General features: G+C 39.6%; 1 protein-coding gene across 1 annotated transcript in view; it reads left to right on the top strand.

Moving 5' to 3' along the window:
* Positions 1-250: 250 nt before the first annotated feature.
* The window catches only part of LOC134531714 (arylsulfatase B-like), a 74031-nt gene continuing 52319 nt past the window's right edge, over positions 251-21962 (top strand). The window contains exon 1 of the mRNA XM_063367532.1: positions 251-364. Coding sequence (XP_063223602.1) covers positions 251-364 — 114 coding nt within the window. The remainder of the gene's footprint in view (positions 365-21962) is intronic.

Here is a 21962-nt window from a genome sequence, read left to right as displayed (position 1 = left end):
ACGCTTCAACTCTCGGGAGCGCACGGTTCCACCGGCTCATTGCGCGGCTCGTATTAATTCGGCGGCACGCCGCCCACGCGCGCTCGCGACCACCGCGAATCGATTGTGTAGCGAGATAGCAGGCGGCGCGCGGGGTCCGGGCACTGCTGCGCGCGCACCCCTCTCCCCCCTTCTGCCAAGCCGGTTGGAGGGGGGAGGAGGGGGAGGCGGCCCGGGCCGGCCGGCAGGGCCAGCCAGACGCCCGCGGACCATGACGACGTCGGGGGCGGTGCTGGGCCTCGCCGTGTGGCTGCTGGCGGCGGCGGGGGCGGCGGGGGCGGCCAGCCCGAGGCCGCACATCGTGTTCATCCTGGCCGACGACCTGGTGAGCGAGCCCCTGCCCCTTCACCCTGCACTGAGCCTAGTGAGGCGGGAGGGTAATGTCGATGCCCTATGGTGCTTCCAGCGCGGTATCACCTCTAAGCGCTAGGCTCTGAACTTGCGCGCAGATTTATCGTCCTGCGTAGGAAAAAAATTAAAATTCAAGCGGCAGCCGTAACTTCAAACGGCGAATGAATATAGATGAAGGCCCTTAATTGCTTTCAAGAATCTCTACCGAGTGTTTCATTCTTAGAAATTATTTTTAAAAAAAACGTGGTTAAGTCCTTTCCACTTTCCTAAAAATACAGTTTAAATACGAAATTCGGAAACTGAACTACTTACCCCGCGCTCAGAGTAAAATTAAATGCTTCTCGTAAACAGATAACACTCGGATAACTTGAGTAGTTTTCAAATCGCGTGGTTTCTTCTGAAGTTACTCATACCATGTGATTGCTCAGGTAGATAAGGGTCTTAAGGTAAAGCAACCTCCTCGATTTTGCTATTATTTTTATTTTTTGCGAAATTGGGAAGCGTGGCTGACGTTGCCTTGAGCCGGTAAGCTTTCTTGGGGTGCTCCTGTTTGCTCTGCTGGTGCGAACTGTTGTAGATACAACACAACTTTTTATGTCTCCGTCTTTCGCTAATGACTCAGATGTCAACGGGACTTTAAAAAAAAAAAACAATTCATGATTTATTATTTTATCAAGTCGTTCGTTCATAGATTCTAAAAAATCCAATTTTTTACAGTTTCTGTCTGTCCTTGGGAAGGCCATTTTCCTTTAATTACAATTAGGTCTCGTCAACAGCGAATAAGTTAGAGACGCACAAATACAGAGAGTCCATAAAATAATGTCCCAGTTTCAATGGGATATTATAAAAGTTTAATTTAGACTGTTAACAACAAATTATACATACATTTTAAGGTAAAATAACATAATTTTTCTTACAAATGTCCAATACGCGTACCTTTGGTTATGTGGCACACATTCAACCTAAAGTTTAATTCTTCCTATACTTTGGTTAACACGTCCAGAATAATTGAAGCGATTACCTCTTGATTTCTGTGTCTCAACTACGGGAAATCATTAGGTAACAGTCGAACGTTGACACGATCTTTTATAAAGCCCCAAAGAAAAAAAAACCCATGGGGTTATGTCAGGTGAACGAGGAAGCCAGCTAAAAAGAACTCTGTAGTCTCAACCAGTATGACCAATCCAACGGTCAGGGGCTTTGACAGTAAAAACTTTAAACGTAACGCACGTTGAATTGAAATTACAGATTCACTCTTAGCAAATTGCAAAAGACTAAACGCTTTACGCTCAGGAGTCGCCATTTTGCGTAGGTGGCGCTGAAAGTGAGAAAACAATAAAGCAGTACTCGTGCATGCGCTTATCTAAAACGTTTCGAGTTACTCTTTAATTGTAACGTTCAACCAAAATACTCTTTAATTGTAACGTTCAACCAAAATACTCTTTAATTGTAACGTTCAACCAAAATACTCTTTAATTGTAACGTTCAACCAAAATACTCTTTAATTGTAACGTTCAACCAAAATTATACAACGCTTAGAGTTGGTACTATAAAAATGTATACTGTACAACCGCACAGCGAGTGGGAATTGGAGGAGATCTCGCCCACGGTATTTTGTCCAAGCACTTGCCTGGAGGGAAAACTAGGAAAACAAGTGTCAAGATGACCGGACTAGGATACGAGCGCAGTGTGTTACCACGGCGCTGCCTCGCTTCATGACCTCGCATGTTCCGCAGGTTTTATTAAAAAATTTTGCTCATGGCCATTTGAATTGTGCTTTTGTGAACTCTGCGACGCAACTCTCATATGTGGAGTATCAGTGTTTCCAGATCATAATTCAGCATCGCTTTGTTCTTTCATTTCATATTTACATCAATGTACATAAAGTTAATCTCATAGCCTGTTAGATAAAGTTTTCATTGAATTAAAATAGACATGACAATGTATAGTATAATTTAGTGACTCTTCTTGAAGGCAAAGTTATTCGGGGCACTGAATCTAATATAGAAACGAAATGTTTAAGTTTAAGATCAAGACTTCTTCTGTCTCAGTTCCAGCCTAAAACCTAGCAGGTGTGTGCAAGATTCAATGTTATTGTGGCAAGTTATATACAGGACGAACTAGCAGACAAATAATCACAAGGTTAAAGAACATATCAGCGACTATAAACATGAAAACCCACGATCAGCTACAACAGAACACCCCTAGGAAACCAGACACAGCATTGATTTCGACCAATTCCACACCATAACCAACATCCGACAATACAAGAAAAGATACATTCGAGAATCAATGTAAAAATTCTAAAACAACCAACAAACATAAATAGAGAATATGGCTACAAATTAAGCAGAATATGTGAACCACTCTTCAGAAAATCTCAAAACCTAGCTGTGCAGCCAACAAAAAACAGGTAACCTCTGGTTTGCCAAACTGTCCAGCCAATGAGAACAGAAGAGACCACTGATTTACCAGCACCCCCAGCCAATCACAGGAGCCAAGCTCTGATTGGCCAAACCAACAGGCCAACTAGACGAAAGTAAGGCTGTGATTGGCCCACAGATACAGCCAATCGGGAATTTCTCCTCACAGGCGAGAGTATTTAAGGCAGAAGAACTTGTAATAACCTCAGTAGGTATCTCTACCCTGATTATGGTGACGTCAGTGATATATTCGCCTTGGATGCGCCTACAACCCAGAAGCCAAGCTACGTCAGACAATGGCTGCGAAAGCCTGCGATCTTTAGAAATTTCTTTAACTTTTTTTATTAAATTTTTGACATTTTAAAACGTTTGTTTATAAGAATCATAAAAAAGTTACCTAACATTTGTATATTGGTTATGAAATATTAATATTTCTAGTTTAATAAAATTGCTTATGTAGGTCTACAGATTAATCATTGTTTTACGTAAAAATTAAGGAATGATCTAAAAGGCAAAAAGCATCAGGCTTAACCCTGTAAGTCGTGACACCCTTCCTACACCTTTCACCTTTCTCCCTTCCATGTTGCTTCTGCATCTGCTTTTCATGCCCTGTGAGCTCGCTCTTAGACCTCCGATAACAGCTGAGCTGGCCTGGCGAGCAGGCCTGAAACCACAAAAGATTCTGGAAGATTCCAAATGGAGCATGTGGAAGCGAAAGTGAGCACAATTTAAACCGTTGCCAGGCAACGACGGAACATTTTCTCTTCCCAAATAAAACGGGCATGAAATCACTACAAAGATTTCGTTTGACCAAAAAAACAGCAAATTTCTCTATCTCCCCCTCCCCTCCTGGCTTCATCCTACCTCGTCTATAATCCGGCTTTATGCTTCCTCCTTCCCCCGGTTGCAATAACGCTAAGTCCACGCACCACTCAAATAACTGAACCTCTCTACATTTGAGGATCTATCACTGTTGTTTTACTTACGTCAATCTATTAATGACTCACACTGCCTTATTTTAGTGCTAAAAATCTTTTTTTTTGTTGCCTGGTTATTTTTAAACGAACCAAGGACATAAAATTATAAATTCTTAATACAGCTCTCACAGGCTTTGCTACAAGCGGAACAAGAATCCTTCATCTATGAAAGTCAGTAAGGAACATAATGTTGCAATTAAATTAAAGCTACGATTAACTAGTTTGGCCTGAAAGTATTTATCAGTGGCTAGGATTGCTGAGAGTTACAAAGTAGGAATATTTAAAATTAACGAGTCTCTTCTAACTCTTTGTCATGCTTTTAACTTCCAGTCATAGAAAGCGATAAAAAAAAGACAGGTGCATCGCTTTTTGCATTCTCACCCCTTTGCCTAAGTTCACGACCCTTAGCTATGCAGCAAGGCGAAATTAAGTTCAAAAGACGGAGTGTCGAAAGCCGAGGTAGCGCTTTATTAGTTTTGGCACTAAAGGGATCACATATTATTTTTTTTTAGTTTTGAATAATTTATGATTATCTTAACATTTGTTAAAAATAAGTTACAAATAACCATGTGCTTGTGCATTAATTTTATTGGTGTGTAACATCTTAGCTCTCGGCATACGTTATTAGGATTGAGTAATTTCGTGAATGGAATAGATGTCTCTTGGAACGAAAATGTGTAACCACGGTGCTGGCGGATGGCGCAAGCGAAAGTTTACAAAGATGAAAGGGAAATTTATAGTATTAACTGTTTAACGAATTTTAAAAAGAGGGTCAGTATTTTAATAAAATTCCTTGTCGAAAATCATGTCAAAAGCCGGGGTTTAGTATTTTTTAAAGTTTTTTTTTCGCTTTTATCGGAGCTGCTTTATTATATAGTTTTAACATTTTGTACTGCAAATCGAATGATTCGATATTCAACGTAGATTCTTTCGGCAACTGATTCCAGCAACGGGTGTAGAAACTACTTGAGATTCGCGTCCTGAAATGTAGTTGGAAATACAATTCTCGTATATTTATCACGCTCGGCATTATTTTTTAATATTTCTACATTAAATTTAGTATGATGTTTCAAAATGAGAACACTTAAATTTGCTCGTTACCGAGGTTATATGTTAAACATCTCTGGTGAGCACTGAAAGACTCACTTACATTTTTTTTTTAATGTTTGGCCAACTGTATTTACAATTACTGAACGGGGGACCCCGTTGGCAGATTTCGCTAATGTGTTAGGTTGATATTGTGAGGGTCACAGGTTCTATCCCTGAACCATGGCTTGAATCAGACCTATGAGCAAAAAATTAGTACAGCGCAAGAGGTTCCCGAGTCCACTATGGGCATCGTACAACATCTAAAAAACCGACCAACTCATGCCAATGTACTCAAATCTAGAAGTAGCTGTTTCAAAGAGATGATAAAGTTGATATCATAGCTATTCAAATAAATGTAGGAACGTGTAACAAACCTTTATGGTTTATCCCATGCAAAAACCGTACTCTGTATCACTTCCTTGTTCTTAAGCCTCAAATGCGCAAATTACTTCAGTGCAGTGGCGAGAAACTTCAGGTGACTGTGCCCTCAAGACCAACGACACATCCTGACCACAGATACTCTAGTCGTTCGGGGATCCTAAATATTGAAGTGAGACAGAGTTGGGTCCCTAGAAAAGGGTATATTCTAAACACAAATTTCACTGACTAAACCTTTTGGAAATACAAGTTTCCGAACAACATTCCCTTAAAGAGCTTTTGGATTAACAATGTGATAAGAGATTCCCATTGAACTCCAGATGGTTACAAAATGAAGGTCCTTTAACGTAGGTTGGCTGGGGAAACCCAAGGGTCTCGATAGAACTGTGGATAAATTAATTCCTTGACAGTTTCTTAGGCCAGCAGTGTAGCTGGCACATGTCACGCAGTCAAGCCCAGAGGCCGACGGTGAGGTATTGACGTGTTGGAATGGCAAAACTGCTTTCAGGACGTGGGATTGAATACCGGACCAGCAAGGCATATCATGGTTTCTTCACGGTTTACCTGAATTCCTCTTGGAAAACTCTCACAGATCATGGTCGATTCTTATCCGTTTGCCTCTATTGACCGGGGTGTCGACGTGACATTAAGAGGCCCGCCTATTTAGAGGTGTACAGTACGTCCATAAAAGATTTATTATTACTAGAATAAAGTTACTAGTATCAACTGTAAGGATTGTATAGTTCTGGATCAAGATCACAATTAAAAATTAACACAAACAGTTTTATATGAGCGTATGGGCGAGTACTGCTTTTCTCGCTTGCAACGCCACCTACGCAAAATGGTGACTCCTGAGTATAAAGCGTTTTGTGTTCTCCAATTTGGTAAGTTTCGTTCAATGTTTAACTGTGGAAGTCCGTGACCGTTGTATTGGATGTACTAGTCGAGACGTCAGAGCTCTTTTTCGCTGGCCTCTACGTTCACCTGAAATAACCCCATGCCATTTTTTTCCTTTGGTGCTTAATAAAAGATCGTTACTATGTTCCACCGCTACCTAATGATTTTCCAGAGTTGAGACACGGAATTGAAGAGGGTATTGTTTTCATTACTCAGGACGTGTTAATCAAAGTGTGCGAAGAATTGTACTTTAGGTTCGATGTGTGCCGTACAACTAAAGGTGCACTTATGGAACATTTGTAAGTAAAACTTACTTAGTTTAACTTCAATTTGATGTATGATATGTTGTAAATAGTCTAAACTATATTGTTTTAATATACTATTGAAACTTAAATATTATTTTATGGACATCATGTATTTATGTTAGTGAACCGGAGTGATAAGTTTACCTCTCACTGGTGCTTTTATCTCGGTATCGACTCAAGCGCAAGGTTTTGGAGTGTGGACTGGCGCGCAGTCCTATCGTCGTGCGTAGGGAAGCTACGAGATTTGAGCGAAGACAATTACAATTTAATTGCTGAGAAATTAATATTAAGGTATAATTAAAGTCTCTTGTTTGATTTCAGGGATCTGTACCAGGAGTTTAATGTCGTTAACTTATTCTGAAAACACGCGTTTTAGACTTTTTCTTTCTAAAAATTCTGTTTAAAAATGAAATCTGTAAACAGAACTAATCATCCATCCTCAGTCATTTATTAAATGTTTTTCGTGAAGGTATTTGGAGCATTTTTTTTTCACGTTATTTTTTTCTAATGATCAGCACATCGTAATTGAGCTCAGATTAGACGAGGCCATTAAAAACCTATCTCACGAAGAAATACTTGGGTTTTCTAGAATGACTCATTATGAACCTTCAAGATACCAATTGGTTACCTAAAAGATCGGAGCACTATTCAATTTTTATGAATTGTTATTGATCAATCTGGACTTCATTTATTACCGTAACCTTGCAGTAAATCAACGAATATCTACTGATTTAGGAACATATATTGGGTCTCATTTGACGGGCTATTTCTACACGCTACGCTGGATCTCGACTTTCAAATTTTGTATTCCGTTGTGAAGAGGATGAGCATGCAGGTGTAGTAGAATAAAGACTGTTTCTTTCTGTACTTTTCATAAGTTTTGTAAGGTTTTTTTATGTTAACAGCTAACTCTGGTTGAGTTCATGTTCAAAGTTGATTAAATTTGTAACCATGATTTTTTTTAAGATACCCAGAAATTTACTAAAATCCCTGAATAATTAACAAAAATTTTCTTTGTAACATTAAGGTGACAATATAAATATCGCAACCGTGAATATGTGTCAATTCTTACTCGTCAACCGATTTTCAGTAGTCACGTGGTGGGAAGTCTGATATTTAACGATTCCAGCCGAAGGACAAGCGTAATTTAATATATGATGATCCTCGGTATGCCTAAGGCTATCCTGCTATATTTGTGGCGGATACATTTACTTCTAAGACTTAGACAAGCACTTTTTACTTGTTAGAAAAAGGCCGGTGTGAAATCTGAGAATTTTCTAACTACTGTTTATTTTAACATATTTACAAATTTAAAAAATATGAAACTATAGGCCTATAAATGAATATGCTGACGTATTTAAAGATGAGCGACGATGGCTTTTAAAAGTCAGCGAGGAACAGAGTTACTAAGCGGGCTTTAACTTTAAATAGAATCAGATCATTCCATGAACACTCACTAACTCCTCTCATAGGTTTGGAACCTGGTCACTCCATTAGCAGCCTCTTTTGTCACTCTCTCTACCGCGAACTCCCGCGACAGTGAATGAGTTTGTATTCATCTCTTCTTTTTCAACGTACCCTGGGCATTGCCAGCATACTTGCGGGGTATTTTCTTTTGTTCTGAATAAAGCCATTTTGTTTCAATTACAAAATCGACTACATGCTAAACGTTTTTCACGCACTGAAAATAATTGATTTTGAATCCCGTGTTGTTTGCTTTGCTTTGAATGAATTTGATCACTATTGAACATCTCTACTTAGGCCAAATATTACAAAAAAAAAGGTTTTAGGACACGTGCAGAAGTAATCCATATATATGGAGTACTTATGCACGTGTCCTAAATACCTTTTTTTGTAATGTATGTATAAATATAAATATATATATATACATACATATATGACACTCACCGATCTCAAATAATTGTTTTAAGTAAGACGTGCTATAAGACATAAAACGGAAATTTTTGTTTTAAAAGATGATAGTTTTTTTCATTCACGATTTAGCTTCATGGAATGAGATGAGACAGAGATTATTAGCTAAAAAATAATTAATTATTAACTGTCACAACTTGTGAAATAGTGGATTTGGGCTAGATTTGTTTTTATATTTTGAACTGAATATACCAGAAGAATTGGCGAAAGTTGATAATTCAAATAAGAAACTAGTAAAAATACTAAAAATTGATGGACTTTTAATGACAAACTATTTAAAAAGTTTAAAAAATTGTTTATATTCGTTAGTTGCAGGAACAGATCAATTTTCACATTAGTTTTCTCAACACAAAGCAACCTTGTCCAACCTGGGACTCAAATCACGACCCAAGAGTCGGAGGCAAGTCACACCGACCAGCGCACCACCGAGTGGGGCCTTGAAAGAGGTCAGAATTAGTTTATTGTTGCTTTTATTACATCAGTAATGTAATGAAAACATTTTTCCAAGCCCTAGATTTAATATGATTCATCACACATGCTAAATCTGTGTGGTTTATTCAATGGTGTCATTTTCACATTGAAAAGAAATATAAAAGGTGACAAAAATTAAATGTATAGCCAATCACTCTTGTGAAAAACTTTTTTTATTTTTATGATTAAATTTATTCTATTCCTCACTAAAAATACTATTTTTAGACTGATTTTCACCTGGTTTCAAAAGTTCTAAAGTGAGTCTGTAAAAGTATCTCACAGTGTCAATGGTATATTACAAAAGTTTAATTTAGACTATTCACAACAAATAATACATCAAGTTGAAGATAAAGTAACATGGTTTATCTATTAATTGTTAACTATATTCACATTTAGTTATACGGCACACATTCAACCTAAAGTAAAATTCTTCTCACATTTTGTTTAGGAAGTCCGGAGTAATGGAAGCAATTGCCTCTTAAATTTTGTGTCTCAACTCAGGCAAATCATTAGGTAGCGGCGGAACGTAGACACGATTTTTTTTAAAGTCCCAAGGGGAAAAAAAAATCGCATGGCGTTATGTCAGGTGAACATGGAGGTCAGCTAAAAAGAGCTCTGTCGTCTCGACCATTATCACCAAATCCAACTGTCAGGGACTTCAACAATTAAACTTCAAACGAAACGCACGTTGAACTGAACTTACAGATCCTCTCTTAGCAAGTTGCAGTACACAAAACGCTTTACGCCAAGGAATCACCATTTTGCGTAGGTAGCGCTGCGAGGGAGAAAACAAAAAAAAAAAGCATTAACTGTTAAAATTACTCTGCAATTGTGACCTTGAACCAAAACTATGCAACGCTTACAGTTTATACTATTAAAATTAATAATTGGTCCATTCTTTTATGTATGTACTGTATTTGCAAATATGTTTCACTGGAGCTGTAGTTTTGTCCTTGCACTTGGAGCGCTTTAGCGCCATGCAACACGTCATTTCGGACGTGACCCGTTGCGCTTGTAAAATAAAATGAGTTGGGGGGGGGGGGAGGGTTATGCGGCAGTCTTGTTGGTTAAATATGTAAACACGGCAGTGCCGCGGGGGCAATCAATAACATTCACGGAGTTGCAACCCCCCCCCCCCCCTTTTTTTTTCCGGCGTGAAACCCAGTGGCGGGGTCTCGGAGGCTGAAGTGTACCCTCGGCCCTAGCTGATTGATCCTGGTGCCGGATGATTTGCTCGCCATCTTCTTTTAACTGTTTCAGTATCACGTGAGCAGCAATACAGTTCATGGTTCTTTTATTTTTCCTAATTTTAACGCGAAGAAAAAAAAAATAAAAATCCCTGTATTTTAGCAAATGCATACATTATTAATTTTTGTAACCTCTTAGCTTTCGGAATACGGCATTTGGTGAGAGTAATTTCGTGAATGCGACGGAAGTCAAGGAACGGAAATGTGTAATAACCACGGTCATACAGATAGGTCTGGCAACTGCCTATTCTTTGCCTTGGCGTTTCTCTACGCCTAAGCGTACCAATAACCCATCTGGTTTTAGAATGGTTGAAGCACTTTGTAGACAATGCCCAGTCTTCAAAAGAGCATCCTACACTTATTTCATGGACAATCACTCAAGCCTTAACTCTCTCTTTCAGCTTTTTAACTTTTGTAGAGAGAATTGCATAATAGTTCCTTCCTTCCCACCGCGTACCAGAAACCGAATGAAGCCACTGGACCTGACATTTTTGGCCCCCTTAAAACTGCATACAGAAGAGAATGTGCTTTATTGTTTGAAATACCACTGAGAGTAGTTCATAAAATCATTTCCTACTCCTGAAGTCGGAGTGAGGAGCAAGTAGACGATCCGCTATCTTAGTAGTGACGTCGCGGCTGTCATCTTGAATGACCTTAACCTTTGATTTATAAAAGGACAGTTGATCTTAAAAATTTGACAAAAACGGCCAAAACATTCCTCAGAATTTACCAAAAATTCGCCAAAATTCGCCACAATTTCTAGATTTTTGAAAAAAAAAAAAAAACCTACGCGGAAAAAATTAAAAAAGTATGAGGAATAAAAATTTAAATTTTCAAGGGAATAAACAGCAAAAAATTTAATAATTCTAAATACTAAATGCCTTAAAAGAATTTTGCATTTAAAAAACCGAAAATTCCTCATAGCGGCTTAAATTCCCCATCGCATAACCGCCCTAAATCCGCCGAGGTCTTGTCCGCCATCTTGTCATTAGCTGAAGATAACCATTTTTAATTGTAAAGTCATCTTTTAAATTGTTGTGAAGGCCGCCATCATAAAAATCTGTAATTATTATTAAAAAAATAGGAAAAATTTTTAAATCTAAAAACGTTTATTAAAAAAAATAACATTCCTTCATTTTAAAGTTATGACGTTTTACCCGCCCTCTTAAAAATCCGTAGTTATTATCCAAAAAATTCCTGTAAATGTTTAATTTAATAAAAAAATTATTTAAATGCAATTTTATGTGTTATATTTCTACCTTTACTGAATGTCTTATTACCTTCTTTCTTACTTGGAGACTTGAAGGGAATGAGAGGTTATAAAATAAGGTCTTGACATTAACTTTAGTTCCACTTCAATTTACTACATTTTATCACAATAGTCAACGCCGTCACCCGTCGAGTTAAAATCTATAAAATATACTTAAGTCAATCTACGTGCCTCGCTATCACACTTGTAAGTCTCTTACCTCCGATCTCTTGGTTCCCGCTCGCGGCTGACCTCTCGACGAGCTGGTATGATGTCACGCCAGCCATCTTGTTTTCGTCTGCTGGAAGACCACCATCTTATATTATGACATCATAGTCTACATATTTTTTTTATGTTCTGGATGCCGCCATATTGGATTATACCACCATAGTCTCCATCTTATTTTCTTCTGCTGGATGCCGCCATCTTTAATTATTACATCACAGCATCCACCTTGTATTCTTCTTCTGGAGGCCGCCATTTTGGATAATATCATCATAGTCGCAGTCTTGTTTTTGTCTGCTGGAGGCAGAAATCTTTGTTTTCAGTACTTGCTACCAGAAACACTAGTGTTACGTCGTCTGTCAGAGTGCTCTGCCACAATATTAGTACTTGGGAAAGGTTCCAAAATTCATCAAAAATATCACTTATTTATTAACAGATTGATTCGATCTATTAATTACTTTGGTTGGATACTGATCATTGCAAAACAATTTTAATTTGAAATTTTTAATTTCAATAAATTTGGTTCCAAGTACTAAAAAGGTTTAAATTACTCTACCATCAAGCTGATGATGATATATTACCATATATTAAAATTCTGTAATTATTTATTTAGAAAAAAATGTCCAAAATTCATCAAAAAGCAATAATTAATTTACTGATTGAATCAAAGGATTACTGTCCTTGTTTATATCCTTGGTAATTGCAAAAAGGCTATGAGACTACGAGGTTACAAGGGTACAAGTCTTCAAGGGGTACAACTGTATTTGGCTTCAACAGCTCCAAACATTTTTGGCTATAAGACTACAAGGCTAAATGGATACGAGACTACAAATCAACGAGGTTAAAAGTCAACAAAGCTACGAGACTACAAGGCTACAAGGCATCATGTCTACGATGCTACAAGGTTACATGTCTACATGTCTACAAGGCTCCAACTGGCTACAAGGCTACTTATCTAAGAGGTTGCATGGCTACAAGGCTACGAGTTTAAAAGGCTGCAACGGCTACTAGAATACAAGACAACAAGACTACGAGGCTACAAGACTCTGGGTGTACAAGGCTCCAAATGTCTACGAGGCTACATGGCTACTACGTTATAACTGGCTACAATAGCTTCATTCACTAGCGAGAGTTAATTTTTCTCATGCAAGTGAAGTTTTTGCGGGTAGTCCTGATTCTTGCCAACAGATGTCGCCACATATTCTGTTTAGGTAAATTATAGTTATTTTTTTTTTTGGATGCGGGATGCTCTCTGACAATCGCAAGTGACAGAGGGCTTCTTTAGACCTTCAGGGGAAGGAAAAATCGCCTTGCATCTCAGTTGTCTCAAGGCATTGTAATTGAGTAATTATTTTATTGTTTAAACTTCCTTCAGCTTGTGAACTTCTCCTTCGTTCAGCAAGAATAGAGTTCAAGCACAAGCCAAAAATTTTACATTCCCTATTTTTTTTTGTGATTTACAAAATAATTAGCGAATATGTTATAATAAATATTTTACAGTAAAAACACAGCATAGAAGGGGACAAAAAATGTATTGTGTGATTAACAAATTAACTCTGATAGCCTAATTTGGAAATGTTTCTAGAAATTATTATTTTTTGTTAATAGGACTAAAGGAAATTCTGAAGAGTTGTTTTAGGTGTGCTACAAAATTGGTGTTTGACGATATAAAGTAGTCGGGATCACGGACATGCCGCATTAGCAACTTTGCCGGATTATCGAACGACTACGTAGTTTTAACGGGAATACCGAATAGGAAAATGTTAAATGTGGAATGTAGACCGCTGGAAAACAGGACTCACTGCACTGAAATGAAAACCGACAGCAGCGCAGCAGCCGGAATACACATAAACTATCTGAACGCGAGCGTCAGGACGGGTGCCAGAATTACTGCGCTTCGTTGAACTCGCGGAAACAGAGCGTTACAAGTTAGTGACTGCGTCATGTAGGGCAATGGTTATGAGTTATTACAGGCAGGGCAGGGTCCATCGCACGTGTCCGTGCACAGTGGCGTAATGCGCAAGGGGCTCCAGGGAACTCGTCGTGAGCTAATTAACAAGGTCTTGTCGTGGGGAGTTGGGGAGGGGGATGCTCTGGATCCAGTGGCGGACCTATGGGAGGGGCAATGTGGGTGACCTCAAACTTCTCGTTCCCCCCCTCCCCCAAATAAAAAAAACCATAAAGATAAAAATTAAAAACCTGAAGCGATATCAAAAATAATCCACACCAGAGAGCACGTGATCTTTGGAGGAAGTTTGATATTTCTACGTGTAGTTATATATATTTTTTGGTGCTAATGTAATGTGTAAATTTTTTCCGCAACATCTCAAGGCGATAGGAATGCGTTTAAATATCATTTTAAGAGCAAATTTTTTGATGTGTAACATCTTAGCTCTCGGTATACGGTATGTGGTAGGAGTAATTTTGTGAATGGAACGGAAGATACATGGAACGGGAAAGTGTAACCACGGTGCTGCCATCTGTGGCGGATGGCGAGAATCAAAGTTAACAAAACCAAAGGGAAACTTTATGGTACATATTAACTGTTTAATTAATTTCAACAAGTTGGGCAGTGTTTTGATAAAATTCCTTGCCCAAAATCAGGTCCAACACCGAGGTTTAGTATTTTTAATTTTTTTTTTTTTTAGATTTAGCTATGCTAATCAAACGATTCTATATACGACGTAGCTGTCCCGGTATCGAATTCTAGCCGGTGCGGAAAAATGTGTGATTGGCGTCAAGAGATGTAGTTGAAAACACAATTTGCGTATACTTATCAAGCTCGACTCGTGCCCAAGTTTCATATTATAAGTTCATTTGCAACACGAGAATACACGAGTTAGCTCGTTACCGAGGTTATATGTATACGCATCTCTGGCAAGTACTGAAAGACTCGCTGACATGTTTTTTTTGACGTGACAGTGTCTAATAAATCGATGAACGCCGGCTGCACGCAAGAAAAAGTGTCCCGTAACGCACATTGTCCCACTACGGATGTGTCCCGTTACGCTCATTGTACGCATGCGCTGTATCTCTCTTCCACTCGATTGGACTTTTCAGTCATATTTCGTCGTTTGAATTATTAATATAATATAATTTAACGATCGTCCACCGATTTTAATCACAATCGGTACAGTTATTTAAAAGTAATGTTGAATTTTCAAATACGTTTTTAACGAACAATGGTGTTTTACAGTTACACATAATAATTCAAATTACACCAGGGATCTTTTGCACAATGTTTTAAAAAATATTGTAACACATTATAAATAAGTTTGGTGTATTTGTTATAAAATCGTATTATAAAAACGAAATAATATTATTCCCCTACGGTGCTTCTATCTACGGTGACGGACGCGAACCGAACGAATCGTGCTCTCTATCAGCTGCCGCGGGAACCAGGCACTCGTTAATACATATTTTCCATTGTTTATCGCGATGGGCGTTATTATTAATGAATTATAAATAACATTTCGTGCCCGGGGCCACAATTGCATATAATTTAGAGCACTGGAAGACATAAAAACATAAAATATTCTCGATGAAATTTAATCTGTGGTTTTGATTGCTTATTACATCAACAATATCGGCAATAAAGGTTAATTATTCTTGCATTTTAAAAATATGATTACTAGTATAATTTCAACTATTTATTCTTTTATTATTTAAAAAAGTAGCATCTGTCGGCGAGTGCAGTAATAATAGGTTAAGTTATATATTTGATTACAGTTTATTTATATGAAATCTTGTTCATAATTATATTTAAACGAAAATTTAATGTAGTTTTCATTGCTTATTTCAACAACAATTTCGGCAATAAAGGTTAATTATTCTTGCATTTTAAAAATCTGATTACTAGTATAATTTCAAGTGTTTATTATTTTTTTATTAAAATAAAAATGATTCAATTTTATTCATAAAAGTATGCAATAATTTCATCAATGTTTTTGATGACGTTGTCACGTTAAACTATCGTCCGTAAACCGACTTAACAGACAACCAATTTTTTTTGTTTCCCCTAGCTGCGGTCTTGCCATAGAATAGGGAGGTATTCCACGTGAAAGGCTCCCCGGACATCCGCCCCCTCCCAAGACGCGCGGCGACCACAGGCTCCTGGCAAAGATCAAGGAGGGAGATGTGCGAGAGCGACTACTACACTGGAAACTGAAACCATGTTTTGCGCGGCATGTGACGCTATATGTTTGGTGGACCCGCAACTACTAGCAAAAAAAAAATCCCTTGGAATGAAGGTTCAAATCCAAAGTTATAGGGTATTATGTTAATTTATTTACTTGTCGACTAATTATTTAGTGAAAGTTATTTAAATTTGGCGAAAAACACTTATTGCTGTTTTGAGTAGGAAATGCAAAACATTTCTGTTGTTCCGCACCACAAAATATGTGGCTACCAAATTAAAGTGAATTATTTTGACTGGTTTGTTTGCCTGAAAATATCTTACGCATTACTTCTAACAATCAATGTAGCTATGTTAGTATAATATATTATGAAAGCTACAATCTAGCGGGTGGGCTCAAAACTACTTCAATAAACTAGGTTCTCAGTCTCGGAAATTAGAGTTTCTTCCCCATGACTCCTAGCACCCGTATTGCGGCCCGCGGGGAATGAATGAATGAATTAATTAATTCCAGCCCAGCGTCTCTCCGGATCGGCACCATCACAGACGGCGGAAGGCTATGAGGTGAGAAAGAGCAGTTGCTGATAGACGGGAGTGACTCGATAAAATTCCTGGTTTTACTCCACCGGGAATCCAGCTTAGGCTGTCTTTGTAGGGAGGCACCTGACATGAACTGCCGAGCCATGCATGAATCTTGAAGTTATAACAATCGTGGCACGTGATATTTCAGAACGCAAAGAAATGAGCGAGCATTACGCTAGGGAAATTCAAGAGGGTAAAAGTCCAATGAGCATACGCGTTTCGTCCAGCAGTATTCAAAATCAAGATATACAACTTAGCATGTGGGCTATTCTCAGACATGTGAACAATAGAGTTCCTGTAGAAATATTATTTAAAATATACAAGTAGCCTATATAAATATTTGTAACATTGAAATAAAAGCTATAGCTAGTAGTAGGCACTTGTGTTGTTTCATGATGAAACCAGTGAACTCAGTTTCCTCTATTTTTTCCTTCAGGTTTACTTATTATTTATTAGCTAGAAAATTGACAAAAAACAAACATGGCGTCTATTATATAACCACTTAGTTGGTTCTCTTCAACATAACAGATTATGTGCTATCTCGTCCATCTAGGGTTAAGTATTTGCTTTATTTAATCATATCAAAGTAGTGTAACTTCTAATGCACGTACATAAATTTAGGTAGGCCTACTCACATTTTAAAAAAAATTATTGCAACTGCAAAAGCCCCACAAATTAAACTATTGCCTTCACCTAGATCAAGAATTATTTTCATAACTTCAGGGTGGTTGGGGGGGGGGGTAATTTATATCCCCCACTGAAAGGCCAGTTTTGGTGGAAGGCTGATTGAGGGGCTGAATACAAGCTAAACTTTAAATATGAGCGGGGCTGTATTGGGACACACGGCCGTTGGTTTAACATAGAACGTCTGTGTCAGCGAGTCGCTCTTAGTGTAATGGTTTGAAATGAAGATGAGACATTAACGTATCCCTCAGTTTTCAGACGTCACCTACATATGTGTGGGTGCTACCTTCACTCGGTCTGCCCAGTGGCGCAGGTATAACAGCGGTAGAGGTACTTGTGGAGTCGCGAGGTGACAGCTGTGAGACGCTCCAGAGACAGTCTCGCTCGCTCGGCGCCTGCCACTGGGGCGCCTGTGCGTGGCCCGCAGCCTCCTCTTTACAACATTAGGCGTGGTTTATATTTACATCTGGCTCTTGCACGGGCTGAGGCTCACATATTGTAGTTTAATACTTTTTTATATGGTTAAATTTATCCATATAAATAAACTCTTATACACAAACACGCGAATCACCGCACTATCACGTCTGAGTCGTGAGCTGCATGGAGTAGAAAGGGGCGAGAGCGCCGGTTTTGACCAATCCGCGCGGTTCCTCCTCCCCTACAAACCCACCCGTCCGCGACGCGAACTCAAGGACTTATCAGCGGGCCTTACTTAAACACGTTAAACATGGACACCTCACTTACGTCTCTAAGATTAAGAATCAGGGAATTATTAAGACGAGATAATATAGACATTTTCGTAAGTGTATCTATTTCTGTTCTGGCACCCGTATGTTTCGGTGTGATTTCGAAGACGTTTCACGTCAAAAAAGGTTTACACGGGATTGTGAATCATGTCTCGAGTATAGCGTGGATCGCGTCCCTTCCACGCGGCGCGCGGGGTGTTTGCGTGAACACGACGTCGCCTGTCGCAACGTGCTGACGAGTCTTCAAGACTGTGCCGGGGGGGGGGGGGGGGGGGGAGGGAGGAGGGGAGGCGACCCACTCCCGGGCAGGTGCGCGTCCTGGATTCCGCGACTTCTCCTTGCTGACGGCGCATTCGAAATCTCAAGCCATCATCTTCACTCGTCGCAGGCCGGAACCGCCACTACCTCTTGAGCTATTTGAAACACACATTCCCCTAGCCCCCACTGCTAAATATCTGGGTCTTAATCTAGATTCCCGCCTGACCTGGCAGCACCATGTGGCCAGTAGAGTGGCGGAGTGCAAGAAGAGAATAGGAGCACTCTACCCACTACTGAAGGGCCGAGTGCTGCCGGACAGACTTAAAGTACGCATATACAAAGCAGTTGTCCTGCCCGCAATGCTCTATGCCATCGAGGTGTGGGGTTATGCAGCCACCCGCACCATCCAGCGACTCCAGGTCGCACAAAACCAAGCCCTGCGACTCATCACGGGCATGAATCGATACACACGCATTCGAACTCTGTACAGACTTACAAACATGCACCTCATCTCACAGATGGTTCTCAATAGGAACATAAAATTCTACAACACTGCCAGGGCGCACAGAAACGCCCTAATTCGAGAACTGGGGAGCTACGACCCGGAGGAGGTCGTTAGCTACAAACGCCCACGTCTCGCAGCACCCTGAGCGCACCACGGAGACTGGCGGGACTCGTGCGCTGGCTGCTCACGGCTCCCGGCCGTGGGGACTCGGTGCGGGGGTCGAGCCACGCACCACAGACTCCGGGACCAACCCCGCACTCACGCCTCAAAGAGAGGGAAGGGGATACGCAACACCACCGACCCACAGATCGTTCCACAGCCAATAGACTCAGTGCACGCTGCCCGAGGAGCTCCGCACTGCGGGTCAAAAGTGTGCGGCCACAGGAGGTCGACAAAGGCAAATCTAAGAGGACGCAGTCGTTAAAGGTGCCTCGAAGAGCGAGCAGGGCAGGCGGGCGCGGCGTTCAACACGCCGCGGCTGTACTGGCGCCCGCGCGCGCCCGCGGTGCGACAGTCGCGAGTTCTCTCGGGGGCTCCAAGCCGGTAGTGCAAGGCGAGAAAGGAACATCTGGGGTCACCGGTGTGCGAACCCTCGACTCTGGCATTGACCGCAACGAGTGCAGGGGGAGGCGGGACGGTGGTGCCTACTCTAACCTCTCGTATCGGGAAACCCGGCCGCGAGTCTGTGCGCTACAGCGGCGAGCCAGAGCACTGGCTGTGCTACCACATGGCCGGCGGTCTCCTGGAGCGTGCGAGGGACTCGAGTGGCGGCCTGTCGCGGGGAGAGCTCCCAGGGGTCGTGTTGGGCGGGGCTGTCGCCCTGTGCAGTGTGTCACTTCACTCATCTCCACAATAATTCACATCAGTAGCGGGAAGCATACCTGGAAGCAGGGGCTGGGCCTTTCACTCCCGCGCGCCGAAACCGATCATCAACATCATCACCACATTCTGAGAGCCCAGAAATGAAAGACTCAAAAGTAAAAGAAAAAGAAAAGAGGAAGGAAGGGAGAGGGAAGGGGAAAGGGAGGGGAGGAGGAGGGAAAGAAAAGAAAAAATCTAAAATGACAAAACTACACAATCTTTCAACGCTGACACACATACACGCTCTCTGCATATCCAGGCTGTTAACTCTGGCAACTAGAGCACCGGGCAGGCAGTATGACTGAAACTGCTCACATTGGGACTCGAACCCGTTTCTAAAGCTCATTCCTTTTTTTTTTTTTTTTTTTTTTCTCTCTCTCTCTCTCTCTCTCTCTCTTCCCACTTTCTTATCCACAAATAGCCCCCAGCAGGGGGAAGGTTTTTAAAGCCCCGACCGCCCCCACCAAAGGATACAAGTTAAACAACACTATAGAAGTAACTCAGCATCATATTTTCACAGACATCCACACATAAACTCTATTTTAAAACAAGAGGTAGTGGGCGGCAATCCGCGGCCTGGAACTCTTCGCGGGCCCTTGGTTCGATGCTTTGTTCTGGCATACGGACCACGAGGCCCGCAACTGCTATGATGACAATACAGTTTGCGGCACACTGTGTCGCAGTGTTGTCTGATAAGCAAACAGTCTGAGCCTAGTGAGGGCTTCCAGCTGTGCCGCCCCTCCCCCTCCAGCCATGCAGCGCGTCTCATCCTTGAATCTCTGCCCTTGCTTCGGTGCGTGCGCAACGTTTAAACACAACTTCATAATGTTTAAAACAAATAATAATAAAAATGGGTGTGTGTAATTATTGTACTCGCTTGAAGTAATACTTACTTAGAATATTAAAGAAACTAACTCTAAGTTTGAAAGTAAATTATTAATATAAATAAAATAATAATTACTGCAGTGATGTTATCAATATATTTGATGAATTATAATTGTAATCCAATTTTAAGAAAAAATTCAAATTAATACTCAGTATTCGTGTATAAAATTATTTATTTAATTTTGTAAAATAATCAAGATTAATTTTAACTAAAATTAAAATAAATAAATATGAGTAATTTTTATTCAAATTTATTATTTTTTATTATTTTTTATTATGCAATTTATAATGCAAATGAATTTTACATACGAAAACATGACCTCACATAAAAAATACACTTGAAAAAGTTTATAAACACAATTTGTATTACTAAACTTCGAAATAAATAAATGATTTAATTATATGGACCAGTGTTCAACATCGATCTCTAAAGTATATTATTTAAAAGCACAAATATAATTTTTATTTTCATGTAGTATTTTTCATCTTAATTTATGTTGCATTTTGCACGCCTGTTGAATTTATTAATTCTAAAATTTTTTTTTTACATAACGCGTCTCAAGAAGTATAGGTAACCTAACCTCACTTATATACTCCAAAATGTTTATAAACACAATTTCTAACACTAAAATTCACTATAAATGTTTTAATTATATGGACCGGTATTTAATATCAAACACTAGAGTATAAGCTCGCATATATTTTTATTTTTATGTACCGTATGCCTTTATTTTTCATTCTGTAAACATTTCTTTGCATTGTGCACGCACATCGTGAAAATTATCCCTCGTCAATTTTTTCATAACGTGCCTAAATAAGTGTAACTTCAATAAAATATTTTAAAGAAATATTAAAAACATTTTTGTTAAAAGTAAAAATATGGAATTAGAATTTTAAAATACATTTTCTTTTTAAATTACATCAACAGCATTATCTGATAACATCCAATTCTTACTTTAACGAAAGCATAACTTAAAGACGCCAATTGAGTTTCAATCGTTTGGGCCATCAAATTTTTTTAAGTCATTTAATATGAAAAATTTTCCGCTCTGTGCGACCATTGTACATAATTAATAGAATGTCTCGTTATTAATAGTGGCCGACTGTTACCAATAGTTCCTGCTGTTAATAATAATTAGTGTTTAGAATTTATATTTTTTCTTTCAGAATGTATATAACATCTGTAATACTTTATGGTCTAAAAAACCGATAGTTAATAAAACTAAAAAAAATAAAACCAAGTAAAATTATTCATCACGTATAAAATTAAATCTTTAATATTAAGAAGGCGGGAAATATAGATCTGGAACCAGTAGGGAACATTGGCTCTGCTGCAATCTAAGCGTGGGACAAACTATAGGTGGAGCGGTCTGTCCACTCACTCCCACCGCAGAGCTCTGAGTACACTTCCATGAATGTCGGGCTGCACTTTCAGCCGGTCGCGCGTGTGCTCAGTCAGCTCTTGTGGGCGGTGTTGCCAACTCTACAGCTGGTGCTCCTGCTATTATGAAGGCCCCTTAGCACCAAGGCCGGTGACGCAACATCGTTCATGCAATTCCTTCTACTGTGATGAAGTTGACGTGTTTCCACTAAAACAATAAGTAGGCAATATACATCTACGGAAGATTAAATTAGACTACCTAACTGTTCGTACAAGGTGACGACTTTCCGTTCCTTATAGTGAGCTGCCACTTCACGTCAACATAAAAATATTGACAGGTCG

Source organism: Bacillus rossius, chromosome 5 (assembly GCF_032445375.1).
Source record: "Bacillus rossius redtenbacheri isolate Brsri chromosome 5, Brsri_v3, whole genome shotgun sequence".
Taxonomy (NCBI): Eukaryota; Metazoa; Arthropoda; class Insecta; order Phasmatodea; family Bacillidae; genus Bacillus; species Bacillus rossius.
This window is presented reverse-complemented; position numbering and strand designations above follow the sequence as displayed.